Genomic DNA, 25646 nt, shown 5'->3' with positions numbered 1-25646 from the left:
AAGATAGATAGAACCTGCTCTTACCATGAGAAACAGATTTCCCAATCTTCTCCTCCTCTTCTTCATCTTTAATGTTGGCATTCAGCTCCAGTGTTTGACTGCAGTCTTCCAGCTTCACTGATGCCATCTCTGGATCCTGCAGTGCAAACTGGGCTCCACTGTCACAATCAGGACCCAGTGACTGTAGGTTTGGACTCAGTGTGGAAGGCGAGAGGAAGGCTGGGTTTGTCCTCACTGTTGATGTTACTGGCCTCAGACTTAATCTGAGTCGGCCAGTAGTAATAAAGAGAAACGGACACAAAAGTTAGTGCCAGAACTGTCAAGACTTACTTTATTCTCAAAAAATATGGTTAATATTTAGGTGCAGGAGCTCCACAATACTGTTGAGCTAATATTCTATAAGAGGAACATGAGCTCAAACAGTAGAAATTTGAGGTGCTGGTACTCAGCTCCGGTGAGCTCCTGTTCAAGTCAAGCACTGATCTCATTTCAATAGATCTGGTAACTAAGCATTGACAACAAAACACGAATTCATTCACATTAGACAAAGTATACACTTTAAATTAGGCTACACAACTTAAATTCACTTAATCTATAGTAGATTTCCTTAATTCACATAAATGCCTCAAAAACATTTAATACAGGGTTGCAGTATGTTTCAGGGAGCACTCTGTACTATTTTCCTGAATAACCTGGTCTTCACTGTATTATTTAAATCAAAAACCAATAGTATTTCCCGTTCACACCATAGTAACATTTACAGATAGACAGAAACAACTGAATGTCTCTGAATATTAGTACACATGTAGAAAACTGATAATCATTACATTTAGCTCCAAAACAGTAGTGCAACCGTAAATTTGTCTTTCTCTGCTGCACCCTCAGTGCCTGAACTAAAGTACGTTGATGCAGACCGAGGGGGAACCGCCATTTTACCATCTCCTGAACTTTACACAAAACCAAAAACGACATGTAAAACGAACCCAGAAATCTAAAATAAATTGATCCTTAATGAAATTACCTTGACGAAATTATATACATCCACTCAGACTAACCCAAAGTCTCTATGTGATATGTAAAAAAAAGTGATCACGTTCACTCATGCGGTTTGACATAAAAATAGCACATAAAACCTTTATCAAACCTGATAATACCTTGACGTAGTTGTTACCTAGAATGTTATTACATGTTCTTATTAGAACGTGCTATTACATACCAGTAGTAATACATTAGAAACGGACACTAAAGTTGTCGTCTCGACTGCACAATTCTGGCGTATCCTTTATTCTGAAGAATGATGCGCGCCTGCGCAGAACTTCCTGTTCCCCACTACCAGTTTCTCAACCCAGAGACGTAACACCGCGAGACTTCAGAGAACGCTTGTGAAGTGGACCAATCCGGGGTTTGACAATTCTGATACTCTTGCAGCGGCTAATGGGCATCCTAATAAATACCAAAAAGATTCCGTCGGCACACACTTGAAACATGGCCATTCTTTTATCAATTTCATAACTGCAATGGCTTATTCACAATAGCTCTCACTGCGTATCTTACGTATCTCAGCATCACGTGAGTAGGCAGACACTCTTCACTCTTCCAGCGAAACTCCAGATATAACACATTTAACGGTGCCCTGCTCCGAAAAACAATGCTCTCTCCTTCTGCTCTTCTGAGACGCATGAAATCAAAACAAAACCACTACTGGTCACTGACTGACTCTACCTTTCCTCATGCCTCCTTTACCATCTTCCTGACCTCAAATGATCTCCCAAAATGCACAATTGTTGATGAATCGCGCTCCAAAAGAAACCAATGTTCGTTTACAACCTTTGGTCGGTTTGCTCCATTTTTCGTTGTCTCCGTCTTCCATTGATACTTACCAACTTTATTCAACTGGGAGATATCAGACTCGAACAGCACATCCGCTTCGCAATATTTCCCTCCCCAAAACCAGACACACCCCGCTACGGACTAACTCCTGAATGTACAGTATAATCCTGCATTGAATAAAGCCAACAACTACAGGTTAAATGACAATTTCACGCTGGTTTAGTAATGGCATCAGTGGCGATGTCTATCATAGACTTTATTTCGCCCAAAATTGTCCGCCTGTTTTGATCCAAAACTAGCCGAAGGTCAGCCTGATCAGCTTGTACTCATTGAAATGCATTAGATACACGAATACGTGTATACAATATTGCATGAGTTTGATTATTTTTTGATATACACAATATAATGAAATATATTTATTTAAAATTAAAATAAAAAATCGAATATCTTGTAAGATGTTCTGATATAGACAGAATGACTGAAAATTACCTGTCATTTTAAAATCATTAATTTACAATTTCACAATGGAATTTATTACAATTTATAACTGTCATGTCTCCAAACTGGGAGAAGCAGAAAGAGCAAGTCATTCACCCGACATTTGTTCCTCATGACCGCAACACAACGATACGAGGATAATTGTAAGAATCAACATTTCTGAAAACGTTTCTGTTAATGTCGCAAACTATTATTTTCTCTAGGCTAACATAAGCAACTCTGCCTGGATACTTACATGCTAACTAATAAGCTACCGTTAACATGCTAGTTAACACTAACTTAGTTGCTAGATAGGCGGGAAAGCAGGGCCAACATATTTGATGGTTGTACAAACTGTCAGCTAGTTTACTGTATCGGTTTAGCTAACTACGGTTAGCTTTGTTTTCTGGTAACGGGTGTGGAGTCATTATTTGACCATTAAAAAAAATGAACTAGCTAGACATCAACGTTACTCTCTGGGTACCTACGGTGAAGCTGGTTGGTTTGCTAACTAACTGTAGTATGGGTTAGCTATCTAGCTAGCTAAGAATGTTAGCTCACAGGGGAGCTAATCGCCTAATCTTACTACATTTGCACACACTGCATATAATTGTTTCTATTGTGTTGACTGAACGTTTGTTTATCCCATGTGTAACTCTGTGTTGTTTTTGTCGCACTATTTTGCTTTATCTTGGCCAGGTCGCAGTTGTAAATAAGAACTTGTTCTCAACTAGCCTACCTGGTTAAATAAAGTTGAAATAAATCAAATAAAAATAATTAACTTCCAGGGTTTCAAACAGTCTATTGACACAGATTAAGGTTAAGCAACATTGGTGGTAAGAACACAAAGGACTGTGCCCACAAGGTCATGGACCGGTATGTCACATCTTTAGAATGGATCCAGTAAGTAATTTTAAAGGTATCGTTAGTGATAAACTGTCTGCAACAAAGACAGTAAATCCAAGAGCCTTATCTCCTCAGCAGTTTGAAAGTGTTCAATTCACAAAGAACATATTATGTGTGCTTGACTTTCAGGCTCTTTACCAATGGCCTTGGTAAATGGCCCTACTTCTAGAAGTAGTGGGTGGAGGAGTCAGGCGCAGAGAGCAGGGTAGTAGATACGTGGATAGTTTATTCCCAAAGCAACAGTGTCGGTCAACGCCACACACACGGACGCTAAAAGACCCAGGACGAAACTGTTTGGGAAAAATAACACACACACACACACCCCACATAACAGAAAACAAGCCCGGCTGGTAGGCCCGCGACGACGACGTCGCCCGAACAGGAAGAGGCACCATCTTCGGCGGGATTCGTGACACAACGGCCATCACGCAAAACGGGGATTAGGAAACACAACTGTGTACACTTGTCAACCGTACCTATAAACACGTCATTATTCTGTAGGATATTTTGTATTAATAACTGGGTGGTTTGAGCCCTGAAAGCTGATTGGCTAACAGCCATAGTATATTTAAGCAATAATATATGAGAGCCCATGTGTTATGATGACATTTATCATGGCTGTGAGTGTCATAGCCATAAAAGAAAAGAAAAGTCCTCAGGGTTTTGTGGTGCCGTAACCACACAATACATGGTTACAGTCTGTATCCAGGCACGCTGAGTTGCGTTGTGCATAAGAAAAGCCTTTACTACACCCTCCCATTGCTTAAAGGGTCACTAAGGTCGCACAATCAAAATGACCTGCTCTGTCTGTTCTAATAGGCTAGATTCTTATTGTCTTCTAAACCAATTATTAATTTGCATGGTGGTAATTTGTGTGGTCCCTTTTTGAGAAGAATGGCTTTAGGAGCTTGTTAATTTTGAATGAGGTGATCATGTGACCTTAATGACCTTTTAACCTATTGACTCGCAAGTTCTAAAAGTGTATACCGGTCTGCCCAACGTGACATTTTCTCAAATTCTGTTTTATTTATTTTGCTATGCTTTAGCCATAATAAATGCTTCACCATGTTTCTTTTCTCCGTTAGACTCTATAGTATGTCATTATGCTGGTTTTGTTCTGCTTTCTGGCCTGTTATCAATTAGTCCTTATTATTACTTCATTTCATCACACAGCCTACTGGTCCTGCATTTAAATGCAGTGAAGCATTCTCTTGAATAATTAGCCTACAGTAGACAATGGCCTTAATAATAAAGGCTTTAGCATTTTTTTTCATTAGTACAGATCAACTCTCTGGAACAGCTATCATTTATTTTGTGTTGTTTACACTGTTCCAAGCCATCAGTAAATAAATAAATAAATATATATATATATAGCAGAATACAGCACTTGTTTGGCACATGCAGCGCTGGCTCCTTCCTCTCTCTATGAGCTCAAGCCAAATGTCTTTCATACGCCTGACATTGACTTTGTCTCCTGAGCGACCAGTCGGCAAAACATTCCCCCATTTTCAAGTAGATTTATTTATATATTTTTACTTGTGATCTCCGCTTACTGACAAATATATTAGGCTACAGTGTTCAGATTTGACCAATGAATGTGATTATAATAGTCTATTAGGGAGGAGTGAAAGAGACAACTTGCACCATTCAAACAGGCCCTCGTCTTTTCTACACTGCGTGCAAGTTTGAGCCTGGCCCTAATCAATTGTCAGCCCCTAAGAAGGACAACTTTAACCAAATTTATCTTGTAAATTGCTTTTTGTAAACACATTTATCCACTTATAAATTATTCTGAATAAATGTAATAAATGATCATTATTACTGCACAACACAAAATAGCCACCATTGGTTAGTGATAAACCGTGGGTTTGAGCCCTGAGTGCTGATTTAAGTGCCGTGGGGAACCTGTAAGATAATCCATATCTATTAGTCTTTTCTATAATTTACTGTGTTTATTTTGGTTACAGCTGCAGTCAAGAAATGGAACAGCCAGGCCACTGACCATGATGTTCGGAGAGCTGTGGCAGACCACCTCAAGCATGTGTAACCGATGTGAAATGGCTAGCTATTTAGCGGTGGTGCGCGCTAATAGCGTTTCAATCGGTGACGTCACTCGCTCTGAGACCTGAAGTAGTTGTTCCCCTTGCTCTGCAAGGACCGCAGCTTTTGTGGAGCGATGGGTAACGATGCTTTGTGAGTGTCAGTTGTTGATGTGTGCATAGGGTCCCTGGTTCGAGCCCGGGTCGGGGCGAGGGGACGGATGAAAGCTATACTGTTACATTGGTGCCGTGACCCGGATCACTGGTTGCTGCGGAAAAAGAGGTCAAAAGGGGGGTGAGTGTAACCGATGTGAAATGGCTAGCTAGTTAGCGGTGGTGCGCGCTAATAGTGTTTCAATCGGTTACGTCACTCGCTCTGAGACCTGAAGTAATTGTTCCCCTTGCCCTGCAAGGGCTGCGGATTTTGAGGCGTGATAGGTAACGATGCTTCGTGGGTGTCAGTTGTTGATGTGTGCATAGGGTCCCTGGTTCGAGCCCGGGTCGGGGTGAGGGAACGGATGAAAGCTATACAGTTACACATGCTCCTGGTAGAGCCGGAGGTGATGGTTTCCACGTCACCACCACATAGGGTCACTTTTGAGTGCGACTCCAAATCCAGACCTCCATGGGTTGATAAATTTGATTTCCATTGATAATTTGTGTGATTTTGTTGTCAGCACATTCAACAATGTAAAGAAAAAAGTATTTAATAAGAATATTTCATTCATTCAGATCTAGGATGTGTTATTTTAGTGTTCCCTTTATTTTTTTTGAGCAGTGTAGTTAATATACTGCACCAACTACATAAATATATGATCGTGTCCATTGTCTTCTATTTGGACTTTAAAACACAGACAGCAGCGCCGCCATTTTACCAGCTCGTGAGCCTTTTTTAAAAATACACATAACCAATAACATAAAACGAACTCAGAAATCTCAAATAAATTGAATATTTTTAAATTACCTTGAGGAAATGGTGTACATTAAGTCAGACAAACCCAAAATCTCAAGGTATATGACTTGTAAAATCGTTTTCATCACGACACAAATTTAACATAGGAAACCTGACAATCCCTTGACGGATTTGTAACCTATCATGTTATATGACATGTTCTTTCGATTTTAGATAGCACCTACCGGTAGTAATACATAGAAACGGAGACAAAAAGCACCGTCTTCACAGCACAGATTCTGAACAAAGATGCGCGGCCATAGAGATAGATAGAGGACTTATCTTTGTGTCTGTGTCATTATAGCGTCAGTGACAGAATTGAGGGGATTCGATTAGTTTGGCCTGGGCTCCCGGATAGGCGTGTTTTGCACGGGGTGAAAGTTGATGGCATTTGTTTTGTTTTTGGCCAGGTGCCACATTCAAAGCCCACAGCTAAGTCTGCTCCAAACAAAAGTGATGTAATTAAGCACTTGGAGTAATGAGTAGGATTCTGTGTTTTCACATAAAAAAGTTATTGATTTTGATAAAAAGCTTTATCTGCCTTCCCAATTAAACCTGGTTTTATAAATTCGAACAAATATTTTATGGAAAAGAGATGTTTCTGGATGATGCACCATGCTGCCTTGTTGACAGAATGACCGAAAGGCGCAGATTACTGTTGCTATTTGAGAAGGGCCCTTGCCACATTTGCCTGTTCACCGTTTACATCACGGGCCATAGACCGGTGCCCCGTGGCTCAGCATAATCCCTACTGACGAGCCAGCTGGAGATGACTCCAACAGAGTCAGGAGGGATCAGCCAATGAAGTTGGAAGTACCACCCAGTTGACTACATTAAAATGGTGGAATCCAGCAGTGCATTGAGCTATAATAAGAACGAGAGACAGCCTCCAAGATGGCCGACCATTGTTTTGAACGTAATCTACTCACGGTCAGATACGCCTATTCAAGGAGGCTGACATCTTGCTAGATTCCGGTTTCAGGAGCCCATTAGTAAATGTTAGTGGCGGTCTGTGCCTTTAAGACAAGGGAGGACAGGTCTTTTTTTTATGAGCATGGCCTTATTTCTATAACAGCATATTGGATGACTATCATTCACCCAGCTCAATGTAACATCGACAGGTTTAGGCTACTACATGATACTCTAATTTTCCCTATACCCATCAAGTGGTTGCTACAACCTAGCCTATGAATGAAAGTTTACAACGTAGGTGCACAGGTCGAGAGAAATCTGAGTAATCAAGGTGACTGACACATTCAATACCGTCTTGCACACTCTTACCTGTATCTATCTGATCTGGGGTGTAATCAGTAGTCCAACAGTTGCAAACAAGAGTTTCTATTAGACAAATACCGGTATATTTATCTTTGATTTCATTTGCTTCATTTTAAGGAAAGTTTTTTCAACAGAATTGGCAGAATGAATATACCCCTGATCTCACACACAAACACAGTTCACTTTCAAAGCAGCCACATAGTCCAGGATCTGCTGTTTGTATCCATTTACTTCAGGTCAGTCGGACTCATCTTCCAATGTCAGGAACCCATCACATTGAATGAGCAATGTGGACGAGAGCAAGTGAGTGATTTCCATTGTTTTTCACATCCGTTACACGTGCAAGCTCTTCCATGTAATAGCATGAATATAAAACATTAATAACTTTAGCTATGATTTGTGGGGAGTGGAGGGAAAGAAAATCGGCCTTGAAGACAATTCATGGACAAATTCCATTGATATGTTTGGCACAAAGGTGATAACGAAACTGTCTTTTTTGAAATTTTGAAAATTGTCGTCTCTGGGGTGTCTATTGGAAGTATCTTTATGGAAAGGTGGCATCCTATGACGGTGCCACGTTGAACGTCACTGAGCTCTTCAATAAGGCCATTCTACTGCCTGTGTTTGTCTATGGAGATTGCATGGTTGTGTACCTCAATTTTATACACCTGTCAGTTAAGGGTGTGGCTAAAATAGTAAAATCAACTCATTTGAAGGGGTGTCCACATACTTTTGTCAATGTAGTGTGTAAACAGTAGCCTATAGGCTTATTTCAATGTTGAAATACATTTAATTGTCAATCAAGTGAGTTCTGTTTTGCTATTTGTAGGCTTGTCTGTAATGTGTCTCAATAGACACGAAGTGTACAAAACATTGGAAACACCCTTAAAACTTCTTATGGCTGAGATCCCGCTAACGGGATTGATATGACAACAGCCAGTGAAAGTGAAGAGTGGAAAATTCAAACAATAGAAATCTCACAATTAAAATTCCTCAAACATACAAGTATCTCATACCCTTTTAAAGGTAATTTTGTTGTTAATCCCACCACAGTGTCCGATTTCAAAAAGGCTTTACAGCGAAAGCACCAAAAATGATTATGTTAGGTCTTCACCAAGTCACAGAAAAACACAGCCATTTTTCCAGCCAAAGAGAGGAGTCACAAAAAGCAGAAATAGAGATAAAATGAATCACTAACCTTTGATGGTCTTCATCAGATGACACTCATAGGACTTCATGTTACACAATACATGTATGTTTTGTTCGATAAAGTGCATATTTATATCCAAAAATCTCAGTTTACATTGGCGTGTTATGTTCAGTAGTTCCAAAACATACAGTGATTTTGCAGAGAGCCACATCAATTTACATTAATACTCATAATAAATATTGATGAAAGATACAACTATTATACATGAAACTTTAGATAAACTTCTCCTTAATGCATCCGCTGTGTCAAATTTCAATTAAACCCTACGGAAAAAGCATACCATCCAATAATCTGAGTACGGCGCTCAGAGACCAAACCAGCCAAAGAAATATCCGCCATGTTGTGGAGTCAACATTAGTCAGAAATAGCATTATAAATATTCACTTACCTTTGATCTTCATCAGAATGCACTCCCAGGAATCCCAGTTCCACAATAAATGTTTGTTTTGTATGATAATGTCCATCATTTATGTCCAAATTCCTCGTTGTTGTTCGCGTGTTCAGCCCAGTAATCCACATTCATGACGCACGAGCAGACAAAGTCGAAAAGTTCCGTTACAGTCCATAGAAACATGTCAAACGATGTATAGAATCAATCTTTAGGATGTTTTTAACATAAATCTAACATAATGATCCAACCGGAGAATTCCTTTGTCTGTAGAACTGCAATGGAAAGCAAGCTAACTTTCACATGAACGCCCGTGGTCAGCTCGTGGGACTCGGGCAGACCTCTGACTCATTCCCCTCTTATTCAGCCCCACTTCACAGTAGAAGCATCAAACAAGGTTCTAGAGACTGTTGACATCTAGTGGAAGCCTTAGGAAGTGCAAGATGACCAATATCCAGTTGAGTTGAAAAACTACAAGCCTCAGATTTCCCACTTCCTGTTTGGATTTTTTCCCAGGTCTTTGCCTGCCATATGAGTTCTGTTATACTCAGACATCATTCAAACAGTTTTAGAAACTTCAGTGTTTTCTATCCAAATCTACTAATAATATGCATATATTAGCAACTGAGCCTGAGTAGCAGACAGTTTACTCTGGGCACCTTTTTCATCCAAGCTACTCGATACTGCCCCCAGCCATAACAAGTTTAATACTGAGTTGCACCCCCTTTGCCCTCATATATTTTTTATATTTTTCAGTGTATGTTCACTGAGTGTACAAAACATTAAGGACACCTTCCTAATATTCAGTTAAAACCTTTTGCCCTCAGAACAGCCTCAAATCGTCAGGGCATGGACTGGGGATGATGGTGTTGATGTGAGCCATGACCAGCCTTTCAAAGCACTTCATGGCTACAGACGTGAGTCCTACGGGTCGGTTGTCATTTAGGCAGGTTACCTTGGTGTTCTTGGGCACAGGGACTATGGTGGTCTGCTTGAAACATGTAGGTATTACAGACTCAGTCAGGGACAGGTTGAAAATGTCAGTGGAGATACTTGCCAGTTGGTCAGGACATGCTCTGAGTACACGTCCAGGTAATCTGTCTGTCCCTGCGGCCTTGTTAATGTTGACCTGTTTAAAAGATCTTACTTAACGGGGACTGTCTAATTCGTCATTTTTTTTACTATATTGCAAATATTCAGAGATGCAGAGAATGAAGTTGGGTTACTTCTAAGTAACTTTGGCTGACTCCTATGTCATCATCTCCAACACGTGACCTTCTATTCTAGAGCTTTGCTTTGGTGTGGATTGAGGCCTATACATCAGTTGTGTTCCCCTGTTGTATTCAGCTTTCCCTCCGGCCTGCGATCGCTTTTCTGATTAAGGCCTGTACATTCATATCAGTTGTGTTCCCCTGTTGTATTCAGCTTTCCTTATTTCTGTTGTGGATTGTGTTTCTGTACGCCAATGGAAAGTCTACAAAACTATGAGCAAACAAGCCTATGTTTTGAATACATGGAATTGGATTGTGATGATACCGATGAATGAATCATACACACAATGTGCAAATATTAATATGTTTCATTTATCAGTAATTAAATTTGATGTGTATGAAATTGTTTGGTGAAATATGCATAAAAGGAGAGTAATTGCCCATAATTCTGCACCTTTGTATCGTTGTACTTCCAGTTTTGATCATCATGATTTAATAACTGCTGTAATATTTGTGTTGTGGAGAAATGACCAGGCAGGGTACAGTTAGTTTTCGTTTAGTCAAAACCCCTCGTGCTCTACAGTTCCCGGCATTCCAGTGCGCATGTGCATTTCATATTAGGTGTAGTAACGTAACACTGCCGTAATGCATTACTGCTTAGTAACAGCACAGTAACTAATATAAACAGATGTAGATCCCAGATACTACAACTGCAAAGAACATTTATGGATCTACTGGGATTTTTAAAAGACAGACTAACTTTCTGTTTTGTCTGCTTGCATTCAAGAAATAAGTATAGTTGTGTCATTCTTTTGATGAACGGATTTGCAATTTTGATGGTATTATATTTTTTATGAATGTTTGTTTTTTAAAAAGACAAGTACATTTTCAAAAAGCATTTACTGTTTTGCAAAAGTTGTGTTTTGTGGACTCATTGTTCCAAAAAATGATTGTAGGCGATTATGAGAAACTGTAATACATAAAGACGGTTGCTCCCTGATTAAATAGTACAAGAGTACACCCTGCTGGACAAAATAACTTACTGCACCTGGTAAGTACTAACCAGGCCCGACCCTGCTTAGCTTCCGAGACCAGGCGTATTGAGACTGATATGGCCGTAAAGCCAGTGACTGTATGGTGCATATATGATCTGTAATAATGCCGTAAGCGAAGGAATAACTCTTGCTACGCTATATCAAGTTTTTGTCACTTGAAAAAGTGCAGTGTGAGATCATAGAAATAATGGGATAAACATACATAGTTACTTTAACACAGGCAGATGAGTTACAAACCTTGTATACATTTAACGACATATATTTGAGTCTTGTGAAAATAGCAGGCCTATCAAATATTGACTTCAGACAAATACATCAGATAACGTTACCGGTATGTGAGGCAGTCCATGTTACCAGAACATGACTTTAGCACATTTCATAGTTTATACTGTATAGTCTTCTTGTGTATATATATCCAAATCATAAGTGTTTTTGACTACTTTAGTACTTAGCTATTTGTGTTTGATCGTGTGTATTGCGCTGTTGAGGAGAGCTTGCAAGTAAGCATTTCACTGTACCGTTTACACCCCGTGTCCCATCTACGTGACAAACTTTTTTTTAAAGATTAACGCACCATTCACATCAGCTCAATATAACGGTGATCGACTTGACCAACACTGTCTAGCCACCACTGACTCTAAGATGAACTGTGTGTGTGACAATGTGACACTACAATATAGACTAAAACGAAACCATGCTTGATTTATATTTACAACGACAGGGGGTGCACCGTTCCTGGAGGTACTGCAATACCAGGTCGATGCGTGGAGTGGACGGAGCAAGCCCCTATTCCATCTCCCTATTCCAAAAATCAATTTAATATATGGTCCCCAGATAGGGGACGTATCAGATATTAAACTGATAAGAACAGATACTACACTTGATCTTAGCCAAAAGGCCGAGAAGCGATACCCACAATGGTTTCGGGAGGAAGTGGCCGTTCTCCGACACGTCAAATTCGACGATTTTTACACCAAAATGAGCTCTGTATACTATTTTCCCCCATAAAAAAAGATGATGCTTTAAATAAATGGCGGCATGGATTGCGAGTTGATCACCAGGTTTGACTGTTACAAAGTAACACAGTTGAAGGTTCTAAAGTCATGTGGTCATCCGCCCTCCAATCAGAAATGAGAGAATGCGTTGTTAAATTAAAACCATATTAACAGCTTAATTGGAATAATAACATATCACGGGTGGGGGTGGAGAGAAACAATTTGGAGATAATATAGACATACAATTAGATCTTGTATCAAATATCTCTGGTAGCGTTTCTGCCACAACGGAACTGAAGCAATTTGTCCACTTGATGGCGCCAGAGTTCCACCGACCGTTGCTTTTTCCAAGCTGTCCCGTGTTGTACATCAAACTGCATGACTTCAATACATCAATGCAAGAAATGTGAACAAAAATAGCCTATGTATTTTTTTCTTCTGTTGAGCGTTGTAGGATAAGGCCATTGTGAGGAGGCCTTCATAAAGTTGCCCTCCTAAATTACTAGAGGACAAACTTCAAAGATGTCCATCCATGGCACTGGACTGAAGTGAGAGCTTAGGCCAGAGCGGTCCTGGCCTATGGTCCTGGCTGCCTAAATGTTTCCTCCTCATAATAAAGGTGGCACTTTTGAGGCTTACTTTTACATTTAGGCTTACTCAGTCACTACAAGAAATGTCATATCATGGTGGTAAAATTCCATTTTGGAAATGAAATGGTTGTGCTTTTTGTATTGTTCTGACTTCATGGGGCCTACTGGAATGAATGGGCTGCTTATTCTGTAACATTACTTGATGCTGTGTGTGACTGCTGTCTCCTGGCTCTGTGTTTGACCAGAACCGTCTCTCCTTCAACGCCATGGAATGCACAGGTATTACGGTCGTTGTCCTTTCAGCCCCCCCGAGTGTAACGGATGTGAAACGGCTAGCTAGTTACCGGTGTTCGCGTTTCAATCGGTGACGTCACTTGCTCTGAGACCTTGAAGTAGTGGTTCCCCTTGCTCTGCAAGGGCCGCGGCTTTTGTGGAGCGATGGGTAACGATGCTTCGTGGGTGACTGTTGTTGATGTGTGCAGAGGGTCCCTGGTTCACGCCTGGGTAGGGGCGAGGGGACAGATCAAAGTTATACCGTTACATTGATGCTGTTGACCCGGATCACTGGTTATTTTGGATATTTCACTTAGGGGTGTACTCACTTTTGTTGCCAGCGGTTTAGACATTAATGGCTGTGTGTTGAGTTATTTTGAGGGGACAGCAAATTTACACTGTTATACAAGCTGTACACTCACTACTTTACATTGTAGCAAAGTGTCATTTCTTCAGTGTTGTCACATGAAAAGATATACTCAAATATTTACAGAAATGTGAGGGGTGTACTTACTCTTGTGACATACATACAGACATACATACATACATACATAACATAAGTTTGGGGTCACTTAGAAATGATTGTTTTTGAAAGAAAAAGCTAATTTAGTCCATTAAAGGGATAGCCCCGTTTTTCCAATTTTCACCTAAAATGACAAACCAAAATCTATCTGCCTGTAGCTCAGGACCTGAAACAAGGATATGCATATTCTTGATACCATTTGAAAAGAAACACTTTGAGGTTTGTGGAAATGTGAATTGAATGTAGGAGAGTATAATAGATCTGGTAGCAGAAAAGAAAAAAACAACTGTTTGTATTGTTTTGTACCACCATCTTTGAAATGCAACAGAAAGGACCCAAATCTAGTCACGACTCTGGTTGTAATTTAGATGTGTCCACAAGAGGGCAGCAGTGTATGTGCAAAGTTTCAGACTGATAACTGGAAGACTAATAAGCAAGTTGCATGAAATGTACTATGAAGTCACCCAGGTGTCCTTCACGATTTGCCCAAATGTACCCAAGTGGCCTCCAAGTGGTCAAATTGGTAAATTGATACATTTTCAAGAATATAAAACTATAGAAAACATTCAAAAATGCTATGCCCATAAAAAATACAAGTTTACACACTCCCAGGAATGTCAAAACATTTTGGATCATTTGCTTCCCTACATAAAATGTGCTAACAGGAGACCAGACAAGAATGCTGATCCAATGTCTCCAAACACAGAGGTGTTCTCTACCTCCCTCCCTACCTACCTCCTTTTCTCCCTCCTTCCAGAATGAGAGGTAAAATGTTATCACCTGTAGTATCTCAGGGGGCTGTTCTCCATGCCTTCTTTCATCCAGGACGTCCTCAGCAAGAGTGGACCCTGTCCCATTTTCCAGAGTGGAGAACAGACGCATCCCGATTGGTGCTCTTCATAGCGCTGGTTCTACGGCCCGTCTCATCGAATGGCTGCAAGGAGAGATGGGGAACACCTCATAAATATTACCAGAATGAACTTAGGTTGAATCCAAAATGGCACCCTATTCCACAATATAAAGATAAGAGTACCATTACAGACAGTCTCTTTCCTCACCCCCAGCCAGCCCCTCTCCAAACACATAGGTGAAATATTTAAGATAATGACCAAGTTAGCAGCCAACACTGATCTAATTTCATAAGGTACACAAACAAAGTTTTAAAAAATGTAATTAAAATAACAAAATGTACACATTATTTACAATGACTGTACTTACTTACGCCCTAAACACAAGATTGTGCTGCTGGTCCCAAGTCTCTTTCTGCTGTAAAGCACTTACCATCCTCTACTTGTAGGCTGGCTGGGTATTCACACCTCTTGATGGCCGGGCGGGGGTTTGTTGTGGAGCCAGAGAGAGCAGCAGTCACTCTAAGTGGGGGATGGAGGACTTGAATGTGGTCTCTTTGTAGTCAGTCTTTATCACTAAAGCAAAATCTGTAAGAACTCAAGTTTATTACTTATTATATTGAACCTTTATTTTAGCAATACATCAAATATACAACAACACACCTATAAACATATATTATATTGAGTGGAGAACACTGTGGTGAAGGTTGTGTACCAATTTATTTACTTTTAAAATGAACCTTTATTTAAATTAGGCAAGTCAGTACAAATAATTATTTACAATGACGCCTACCCCGGCCAAACCCGGACGACGCTGGGACAATTGTTCGCCGCCCTATGGGACTCCCAATCACGGCCGGATGTGATGCAGCCTGGAATCGAACCAGGTACTGCAGTGTGTTAGACCACTGCGCCAGTCGGGTGCCCAACGTGTATTGTATGTTGACTTTGACATTTAAAAAAAATGTATTTTACCTTTATTTAACTAGGCAAGTCAGTTAAGAACAAATTCTTATTTTCAATGACGGCCTAGGAACAGTGGGTTAACTGCCTGTTCAGGGGCAGAACGACAGATTTGTAACCTTTCGGTTACTAGTCCAACGCCCTAACCACTAGGCTACCCTGCCGCCCCACATGTTGTGGCTTTAGGATTTACAATATAAAATAATATAAATAGAAAGACTTGTATTTCACTTAGCAGTCTAATATAAACGTCATCATCCTCTCCTTTAGCTGTTGTCTATTACCTTTTATTACCAGTCTAATGTAATGTCATCATCCTCTCCTTTAGCTGTTGTCTATTACCTTTTTCTGCAAGAATATCGTCCAAAATCTGTATACTTGGACTTTGATTTAGCTTTTCCAGTATTAGTAGCCATATTGTAAGTTCAACATTTGCAAAACACCGTTTTCATAACTCACAGATCTGCGTAACGCGACAGAAATTGTCCGACATATACAGGGTTTCCTCATACTACCGTAAAGCCCAGCTCATTGGCTATCAAGCCCGATTGGTGCTCATTTGACAACGTTAAAGTAAATTAAGTGAAACGACAGATTTTTTATGGAATGTCTTCATAGGCCTACAGATGCCCATTATTTTTTTTATTTCACCTTTATTTAACCAGGTAGGCAAGTTGAGAACAAGTTCTCATTTACAATTGCGACCTGGCCAAGATAAAGCAAAGCAGTTTGACACATACAACGACACAGAGTTACACATGGAGTAAAACAAACATACAGTCAATAAGACAGTAGAAACAAGTCTATATACGATGTGAGCAAATGAGGTGAGAAAGGGAGGTAAAGGCAAAAAAAGGCCATGGTGGCAAAGTAAATACAATATAGCAAGTAAAACACTGGAATGGTAGATTTGCAGTGGAAGAATGTGCAAAGTAGAAATAAAAATAATGGGGTGTAAAGGAGCAAAATAAATAAATAAAATAAATACAGTAGGGAAAGAGGTAGTTGTTTGGGCTAAATTATAGGTGGGCTATGTACAGGTGCAGTAATCTGTGAGCTGCTCTGACAGTTGGTGCTTAAATCTAGTGAGGGAGATAAGTGTTTCCAGTTTCAGAGATTTTTGTAGTTCGTTCCAGTCATTGGCAGCAGAGAACTGGAAGGAGAGGCGGCCAAAGAAAGAATTGGTTTTGTGGGTGACCAGAGAGATATACCTGCTGGAGCGCGTGCTACAGGTGGGTGATGCTATGGTGACCAGTGAGCTGAGATAAGGGGGGACTTTACCTAGCAGGGTCTTGTAGATGACATGGAGCCAGTGGGTTTGGCGACGAGTATGAAGCGAGGGCCAGCCAACGAAAGCGTACAGGTCGCAATGGTGGGTAGTATATGGGGCTTTGGTGACAAAACAGATTGCACTGTGATAGACTGCATCCAATTTGTTGAGTAGGGTATTTGAGGCTATTTTGTAAATGACATCGCCGAAGTCGAGGATTGGTAGGATGGTCAGTTTTACAAGGGTATGTTTGGCAGCGTGAGTGAAGGATGCTTTGTTGCGAAACAGGAAGCCAATTCTAGATTGGAGATGTTTGATGTGGGTCTGGAAGGAGAGTTTACAGTCTAACCAGACACTTAGGTATTTGTAGTTGTCCACGTATTCTAAGTCAGAGCCATCCGGAGTAGTGATGTTGGACAGGCGGGCAGGTGCAGGCAGCGATCGGTTGAAGAGCATGCATTTAGTTTTACTTGTATTTAAGAGCAATTGGAGGCCACGGAAGGAGAGTTGTATGGCATTGAAGCTTGCCTGGAGGGTTGTTAACACAGTGTCCAAAGAAGGGCCAGAAGTATACAGAATGGTGTCGTCTGCGTAGATGTGGATCAGAGACTCACCAGCAGCAAGATTATCAGCGACCATCACTCCTGTGTTCCAGCGGCACGTTGTTAGCTACTCCAGGTTTATAATTTTAAAAGACAAATTGATCATTAGAAAACCATTTTGCAATTATGTTAACACAGCTGAAAACTGTTGTTCTGATTAAAGAAGCAATAAAATTGTCCTTCAGACTAGTTGAGTATCTGGAGCATCAGCATTTGTGGGTTCGATTACAGGCTCAAAATGCCTAGAAAAAAATAACTTTCTTCTGAAACATGTCACTATTCTTGTTCTGAGAAATGAAGGCTATTCCATGTGAGAAATTACCAAGAAACTGAAGATCTCGTACAACGATCTCGTACTACTCCCTTCACAGAACAGTGCAAACTGGCTCTAACCAGAAAAGAAAGATGAGTGGGAGGCTCCGGTGCACAACTGAGCAAGAGGACACGTACATTAGTGTCTAGTTTGAGAAACATACGCCTCACAAGTCCTCAACTGGCAGCTTCATTAAATAGTACCTGCAAAACACCAGTCTCAACGTCAACAGTGAAGAGGCGACTCTGGTATGATGGCCTTCTAGGCAGAGTTGCAAAGAAAAAGCCATATCTCAGACTGGCCAATAAAGGATTAAGATGTGCAAAAGAACACAGACACTGGACAGAGGAACTCTGCCTAGAAGGCCAGCATCCCGGAGTCGCCTCTTCACTGTTTAGACTCATGTTTTGCGGGTACTATTTAATGAAGCTGCCAGTTGAGGACGTGAGGCGTCTGTTGACCTGGGCTCAAACAAGGTTCAGAATGTCCGCTGACTACCCTTCTATATAGCAAACCCTTAAGTTTATCCATTTTCATCTCACATGATTTTACATACATTTTTCAATGTTTATCATTTCAATAGCTCCTTGGTAATGTGACCTACTGGCCTCAAACTACTTTCAGAATGTCCGCTGACTGGTCGAGACGGGCACCGCGAGGCATCCAGTGCGTTAACGCGACTGATCCCGGAGAAGCTGGCTGGAGCCCCAGGGAGAGTTCTCTTTTCTTTGTGAAGGCCTAGAGGCCAGGAGTCAGAGGTCACCAGGTCAATGGGGGGCCTGTCTGGAGGTCAGGAAGGCCCCAAGGAGAAGGCCCGAGTGAATTGGTGTGTGAGTGACACTGTCCTTCAGGAGGGCAGAGCAGGCAAATTAATGTAACATTGTGTGAGATGAAAATGGACAAACAAAAGGATGTGTAATGTGTAGGCCCACTGAGTGGACATTCTGAAACTTGTTTGAAGTCAGTAGGTCACATGACCATGGAGCTATTGAAATTCAAATGTAAAAAAATTCTGTACTTTGTTTACGCTGACTAACTAATTCAACTATAGGAATACAAAATGCAGCTCACATTTCCACGTTTATTAGCTTTGAAAAGCAAATAAATGTCCAAATTGTGAAAATAAAACCTGTGCAATGTTGTGCGCAATTATTCCAACTTCATGACACTTATTTGTAGTCTGTGGCAAGTGGTTTGAAAGCTCGAATATCCAACCTGAAACTGGCTTTACCCCGGTCTCCTTAAGTAGGGTTTTCAGCTGTTACATTTGCCCATATTTGGCTCTGTGTAAACTACAATTCCGACGCTGTGTTTTAACGTTGAGAAATCTAAATAATCATCGCTTTCAAAACATATGCTGGTATGGTAATCTGAGCTGGTAGAGAGCATCCTCACGTTCAATATGACAGTCTGGTATGGTAATCTGAGCTGGTAGAGAGCATCCTAACGTTCAATATGACAGTCTGGTATGGTAATCTGAGCTGGTAGAGAGCATCCTAACGTTCAATATGACAGTCTGGTATGGTAATCTGAGCTGGTAGAGAGCATCCTAACGTTCAATATGACAGTCTGGTATGGTAATCTGAGCTGGTAGAGAGCATCCTAACGTTCAATATGACAGTCTGGTATGGTAATCTGAGCTGGTAGAGAGCATCCTAACGTTCAATATGACAGTCTGGTATGGTAATCTGAGCTGGTAGAGAGCATCCTAACGTTCAATATGACAGTCTGGTATGGTAATCTGAGCTGGTAGAGAGCATCCTAACGTTCAATATGACAGTCTGGTATGGTAATCTGAGCTGGTAGAGAGCATCCTAACGTTCAATATGACAGTATGGTAATCTGAGCTGGTAGAGAGCATCCTAACGTTCAATATGACAGTCTGGTATGGTAATCTGAGCTGGTAGAGAGCATCCTAACGTTCAATATGACAGTCTGGTATGGTAATCTGAGCTGGTAGAGAGCATCCTAACGTTCAATATGACAGTCTGGTATGGTAATCTGAGCTGGTAGAGAGCATCCTAACGTTCAATATGACAGTATGGTAATCTGAGCTGGTAGAGAGCATCCTAACGTTCAATATGACAGTATGGTAATCTGAGCTGGTAGAGAGCATCCTAACGTTCAATATGACAGTCTGGTATGGTAATCTGAGCTGGTAGAGAGCATCCTAACGTTCAATATGACAGTCTGGTATGGTAATCTGAGCTGGTAGAGAGCATTCTAACGTTCAATATGACAGTCTGGTATGGTAATCTGAGCTGGTAGAGAGCATCCTAACGTTCAATATGACAGTCTGGTATGGTAATCTGAGCTGGTAGAGAGCATCCTAACGTTCAATATGACAGTCTGGTATGGTAATCTGAGCTGGTAGAGAGCATCTTAACGTTCAATATGACAGTCTGGTATGGTAATCTGAGCTGGTAGAGAGCATCCTAACGTTCAATATGACAGTCTGGTATGGTAATCTGAGCTGGTAGAGAGCATCCTAACGTTCAATATGACAGTCTGGTATGGTAATCTGAGCTGGTAGAGAGCATCCTAACGTTCAATATGACAGTCTGGTATGGTAATCTGAGCTGGTAGAGAGCATCCTAACGTTCAATATGACAGTCTGGTATGGTAATCTGAGCTGGTAGAGAGCATCCTAACATTCAATATGACAGTCTGGTATGGTAATCTGAGCTGGTAGAGAGCATCCTAACGTTCAATATGACAGTATGGTAATCTGAGCTGGTAGAGAGCATCCTAACGTTCAATATGACAGTCTGGTATGGTAATCTGAGCTGGTAGAGAGCATCCGAACGTTCAATATGACAGTCTGGTATGGTAATCTGAGCTGGTAGAGAGCATCCTCACGTTCAATATGACAGTCTGGTATGGTAATCTGAGCTGGTAGAGAGCATCCTAATGTTCAATATGACAGTCTGGTATGGTAATCTGAGCTGGTAGAGAGCATCCTAACGTTCAATATGACAGTCTGGTATGGTAATCTGAGCTGGTAGAGAGCATCCTAACGTTCAATATGACAGTCTGGTATGGTAATCTGAGCTGGTAGAGAGCATCCTAACGTTCAATATGACAGTCTGGTATGGTAATCTGAGCTGGTAGAGAGCATCCTCACGTTCAATATGACAGTCTGGTATGGTAATCTGAGCTGGTAGAGAGCATCCTAACGTTCAATATGACAGTCTGGTATGGTAATCTGAGCTGGTAGAGAGCATCCTAACGTTCAATATGACAGTCTGGTATGGTAATCTGAGCTGGTAGAGAGCATCCTAACGTTCAATATGACAGTATGGTAATCTGAGCTGGTAGAGAGCATCCTAACGTTCAATATGACAGTCTGGTATGGTAATCTGAGCTGGTAGAGAGCATCCTAACGTTCAATATGACAGTCTGGTATGGTAATCTGAGCTGGTAGAGAGCATCCTCACGTTCAATATGACAGTCTGGTATGGTAATCTGAGCTGGTAGAGAGCATCCTAACGTTCAATATGACAGTCTGGTATGGTAATCTGAGCTGGTAGAGAGCATCCTAACGTTCAATATGACAGTCTGGTATGGTAATCTGAGCTGGTAGAGAGCATCCTAACGTTCAATATGACAGTATGGTAATCTGAGCTGGTAGAGAGCATCCTAACGTTCAATATGACAGTCTGGTATGGTAATCTGAGCTGGTAGAGAGCATCCTAACGTTCAATATGACAGTCTGGTATGGTAATCTGAGCTGGTAGAGAGCATCCTAACGTTCAATATGACAGTCTGGTATGGTAATCTGAGCTGGTAGAGAGCATCCTAACGTTCAATATGACAGTCTGGTATGGTAATCTGAGCTGGTAGAGAGCATCCTAACGTTCAATATGACAGTCTGGTATGGTAATCTGAGCTGGTAGAGAGCATCCTAACGTTCAATATGACAGTCTGGTATGGTAATCTGAGCTGGTAGAGAGCATCCTAACGTTCAATATGACAGTCTGGTATGGTAATCTGAGCTGGTAGAGAGCATCCTAACGTTCAATATGACAGTCTGGTATGGTAATCTGAGCTGGTAGAGAGCATCCTCACGTTCAATATGACAGTCTGGTATGGTAATCTGAGCTGGTAGAGAGCATCCTAACGTTCAATATGACAGTCTGGTATGGTAATCTGAGCTGGTAGAGAGCATCCTAACGTTCAATATGACAGTCTGGTATGGTAATCTGAGCTGGTAGAGAGCATCCTAACGTTCAATATGACAGTCTGGTATGGTAATCTGAGCTGGTAGAGAGCATCCTAACGTTCAATATGACAGTCTGGTATGGTAATCTGAGCTGGTAGAGAGCATCCTAACGTTCAATATGACAGTCTGGTATGGTAATCTGAGCTGGTAGAGAGCATCCTAACGTTCAATATGACAGTCTGGTATGGTAATCTAAGCTGGTAGAGAGCATCCTAACGTTCAATATGACAGTCTGGTATGGTAATCTGAGCTGGTAGAGAGCATCCTAACGTTCAATATGACAGTCTGGTATGGTAATCTGAGCTGGTAGAGAGCATCCTAACGTTCAATATGACAGTCTGGTAATCTGAGCTGGTAGAGAGCATCCTCACGTTCAATATGACAGTCTGGTATGGTAATCTGAGCTGGTAGAGAGCATCCTAACGTTCAATATGACAGTCTGGTATGGTAATCTGAGCTGGTAGAGAGCATCCTAACGTTCAATATGACAGTATGGTAATCTGAGCTGGTAGAGAGCATCCTAACGTTCAATATGACAGTATGGTAATCTGAGCTGGTAGAGAGCATCCTAACGTTCAATATGACAGTATGGTAATCTGAGCTGGTAGAGAGCATCCTAACGTTCAATATGACAGTCTGGTATGGTAATCTGAGCTGGTAGAGAGCATCCTAACGTTCAATATGACAGTCTGGTATGGTAATCTGAGCTGGTAGAGAGCATCCTAACGTTCAATATGACAGTCTGGTATGGTAATCTGAGCTGGTAGAGAGCATCCTAACGTTCAATATGACAGTCTGGTATGGTAATCTGAGCTGGTAGAGAGCATCCTAACGTTCAATATGACAGTCTGGTATGGTAATCTGAGCTGGTAGAGAGCATCCTAACGTTCAATATGACAGTCTGGTATGGTAATCTGAGCTGGTAGAGAGCATCCTAACGTTCAATATGACAGTCTGGTATGGTAATCTGAGCTGGTAGAGAGCATCCTAACGTTCAATATGACAGTCTGGTATGGTAATCTGAGCTGGTAGAGAGCATCCTAACGTTCAATATGACAGTCTGGTATGGTAATCTGAGCTGGTAGAGAGCATCCTAACGTTCAATATGACAGTCTGGTATGGTAATCTGAGCTGGTAGAGAGCATCCTAACGTTCAATATGACAGTCTGGTATGGTAATCTGAGCTGGTAGAGAGCATCCTAACGTTCAATATGACAGTCTGGTATGGTAATCTGAGCTGGTAGAGAGCATCCTAACGTTCAATATGACAGTCTGGTATGGTAATCTGAGCTGGTAGAGAGCATCCTAACGTTCAATATGACAGTCTGGTATGGTAATCTGAGCTGGTAGAGAGCATCCGAACGTTCAATATGACAGTCTGGTATGGTAATCTGAGCTGGTAGAGAGCATCCTAACGTTCAATATGACAGTCTGGTATGGTAATCTGAGCTGGTAGAGAGCATCCTAACGTTCAATATGACAGTCTGGTATGGTAATCTGAGCTGGTAGAGAGCATCCTAACGTTCAATATGACAGTCTGGTATGGTAATCTGAGCTGGTAGAGGGCATCCTAACGTTCAATATGACAGTCTGGTATGGTAATCTGAGCTGGTAGAGAGCATCCTAACGTTCAATATGACAGTCTGGTATGGTAATCTGAGCTGGTAGAGAGCATCCTAACGTTCAATATGACAGTCTGGTATGGTAATCTGAGCTGGTAGAGAGCATCCTAACGTTCAATATGACAGTCTGGTATGGTAATCTGAGCTGGTAGAGAGCATCCTAACGTTCAATATGACAGTCTGGTATGGTAATCTGAGCTGGTAGAGAGCATCCTAACGTTCAATATGACAGTCTGGTATGGTAATCTGAGCTGGTAGAGAGCATCCTAACGTTCAATATGACAGTCTGGTATGGTAATCTGAGCTGGTAGAGAGCATCCTAACGTTCAATATGACAGTCTGGTATGGTAATCTGAGCTGGTAGAGAGCATCCTAACGTTCAATATGACAGTCTGGTATGGTAATCTGAGCTGGTAGAGAGCATCCTAACGTTCAATATGACAGTCTGGTAATCTGAGCTGGTAGAGAGCATCCAAACGTTCAATATGACATTCTGGTATGGTAATCTGAGCTGGTAGAGAGCATCCAAACGTTCAATATGACATTCTGGTAAGGTAATCTGAGCTGGTAGAGAGCATCCTCACGTTCAATATGACAGTCTGGTATGGTAATCTGAGTGTGAGGCGCAAAAGCAAATTGACCAGAATAGTAAACACAGCCAGCAAAGCAATTGGTCGACCACAGGCACATTTGAGCAGTCTGTTCCACAATGCAACCAAAAAGGCGGCACTGGCTGTCGTTGGCGACCCCTCCCACCGTCTACACCCGCAGTTCGAGAGGTTTCCCTTCAGTCTGACGGTTAAGAACGCCCATCGCCAAGAAGAACGTGTTCAAACATTCATTCGTTCCTTGTGTAACCGATTTGAAATGGCTAGCTAGTTAGCGGGGTGCGCGCTAATAGCGTTTCAATTGGTGGCGTCACTCGCTCTGAGACCTTGAAGTAGTTGTTTCCCTTGCTCTGCAAGGGCCACTGCTTTTGTGGAGCAATGCTTCGTGGGAGGCAGTTGTAGGTGTGTGCAGAGGATCCCTGGTTCGAGCTCAGGTAGGGACGAGGAGAGGGACAGAAGCAATACACTTGTGCTGTTGGACTACTAAATGCAAAGTAAATTGTATCGGTATATTAACTTATCTATCTAGTGCAGTTGGAACAGTAGTCGTTGTGAGTGAATGTATGTCCTCTAAGTTGATAGTGTATGCAACATGATGGACTGACTGGTTTAAATATGATGTATGTGATTATTTTAATGAAGGTGATTTCAAAGAAAAATTGGACAATAAAGTTTTATTCTATTCTAATAGTGTTTTGCTCCACCACGAGCCACCAGAACAGCTTCAATGCGCTATGGCATAGATTCAACAAGTGTCTGGAACTTCACATGTTTTTTGGGGGGCCCCATACTGCTAAGCAAGGATGAGGAAGTGATTCGCTGGTTGGGGTAAGGTTCTCAAAAACATGTAAAATCACAAAAAGTGTTTGAACCCTTACATAAAAAAATAGTGAAATAGGACACTTCTCCTTTAATGGGAGAAGGTTTCACATGTCTTTTATAATGTTTTATTTAACCAGGCAAGTCAGTTAAGAACAAATTCTTATTTTCAATGACGGCCTAGGAACAGTGGGTTAACTGCCTGTTCAGGGGCAGAACGACAGATTTGTACCATGTCAGCTCGGGGGTTTGAACTTGCAACCTTCCGGTTACTAGTCCAACATTCCACTAAGCTGCCAATCAGAGATTGTTTGAGCTACTACATTCAAAATGTGATAGGAACAACTGTCTGCGACAAATTAGTATTGGTATTATATCTCTAAATCAAACAGGCAAGGTGTGACTGAGTTGTTGTAAAACAGGAAACTTCTCCTTTAACTTAGAACTACCCCTCCCAGATTCGGGAGAATTGTCATCAACTGACACTAATTAGCATAACGCAACTGACCAAAAATGTTACTAGAAAATATTCAGAAAATCACAAGTGAAATATAGTGAAACACATCTTAGCCTTTTGTTAAATCACCCTGTCATCTCAGATTTTGAAATTATGCTTTACAGCCAAAGCTAGACAAGCATTTGTGTAAGTTTATCG

At 41.3% G+C, this 25646-nt stretch overlaps 1 protein-coding gene and 1 non-coding gene across 11 annotated transcripts in view; both read right to left on the bottom strand.

Annotated features, from left to right (window-relative positions):
- Window positions 1–25646, bottom strand: part of LOC139372860 (zinc finger protein 664-like) — a 40165-nt gene that overhangs the window by 13979 nt on the left and 540 nt on the right. For 2 of the 10 annotated variants that reach the window (XM_071112702.1, XM_071112706.1), the window contains exons 1-2: window positions 1217–1307; window positions 25–263 (exon numbers count right to left, since the gene is read on the bottom strand). In XM_071112702.1, the coding sequence (XP_070968803.1) occupies window positions 25–127 (103 nt within the window). In that variant the 5' untranslated portion in view covers window positions 128–263; window positions 1217–1307. Of the gene's footprint in view, window positions 1–24; window positions 264–1021; window positions 1308–14504; window positions 14659–15005; window positions 15161–25646 lie in introns of those variants that run through there. The other 8 variants (XM_071112700.1, XM_071112699.1, XM_071112711.1 and 5 more) reach the window with 8 other exon arrangements.
- LOC139373959 (U2 spliceosomal RNA) lies at window positions 12063–12253 on the bottom strand. The gene has a single exon (XR_011627624.1). It is a non-coding gene; the product is annotated as a U2 spliceosomal RNA (small nuclear RNA).

The sequence above is a fragment of the Oncorhynchus clarkii genome, chromosome 18, assembly GCF_045791955.1.
Source record: "Oncorhynchus clarkii lewisi isolate Uvic-CL-2024 chromosome 18, UVic_Ocla_1.0, whole genome shotgun sequence".
Lineage (NCBI taxonomy): Eukaryota > Metazoa > Chordata > Actinopteri > Salmoniformes > Salmonidae > Oncorhynchus > Oncorhynchus clarkii.
The sequence above is the reverse complement of the archived record's forward strand: the minus strand, read 5'-3'. Positions and strand labels throughout refer to the sequence as shown.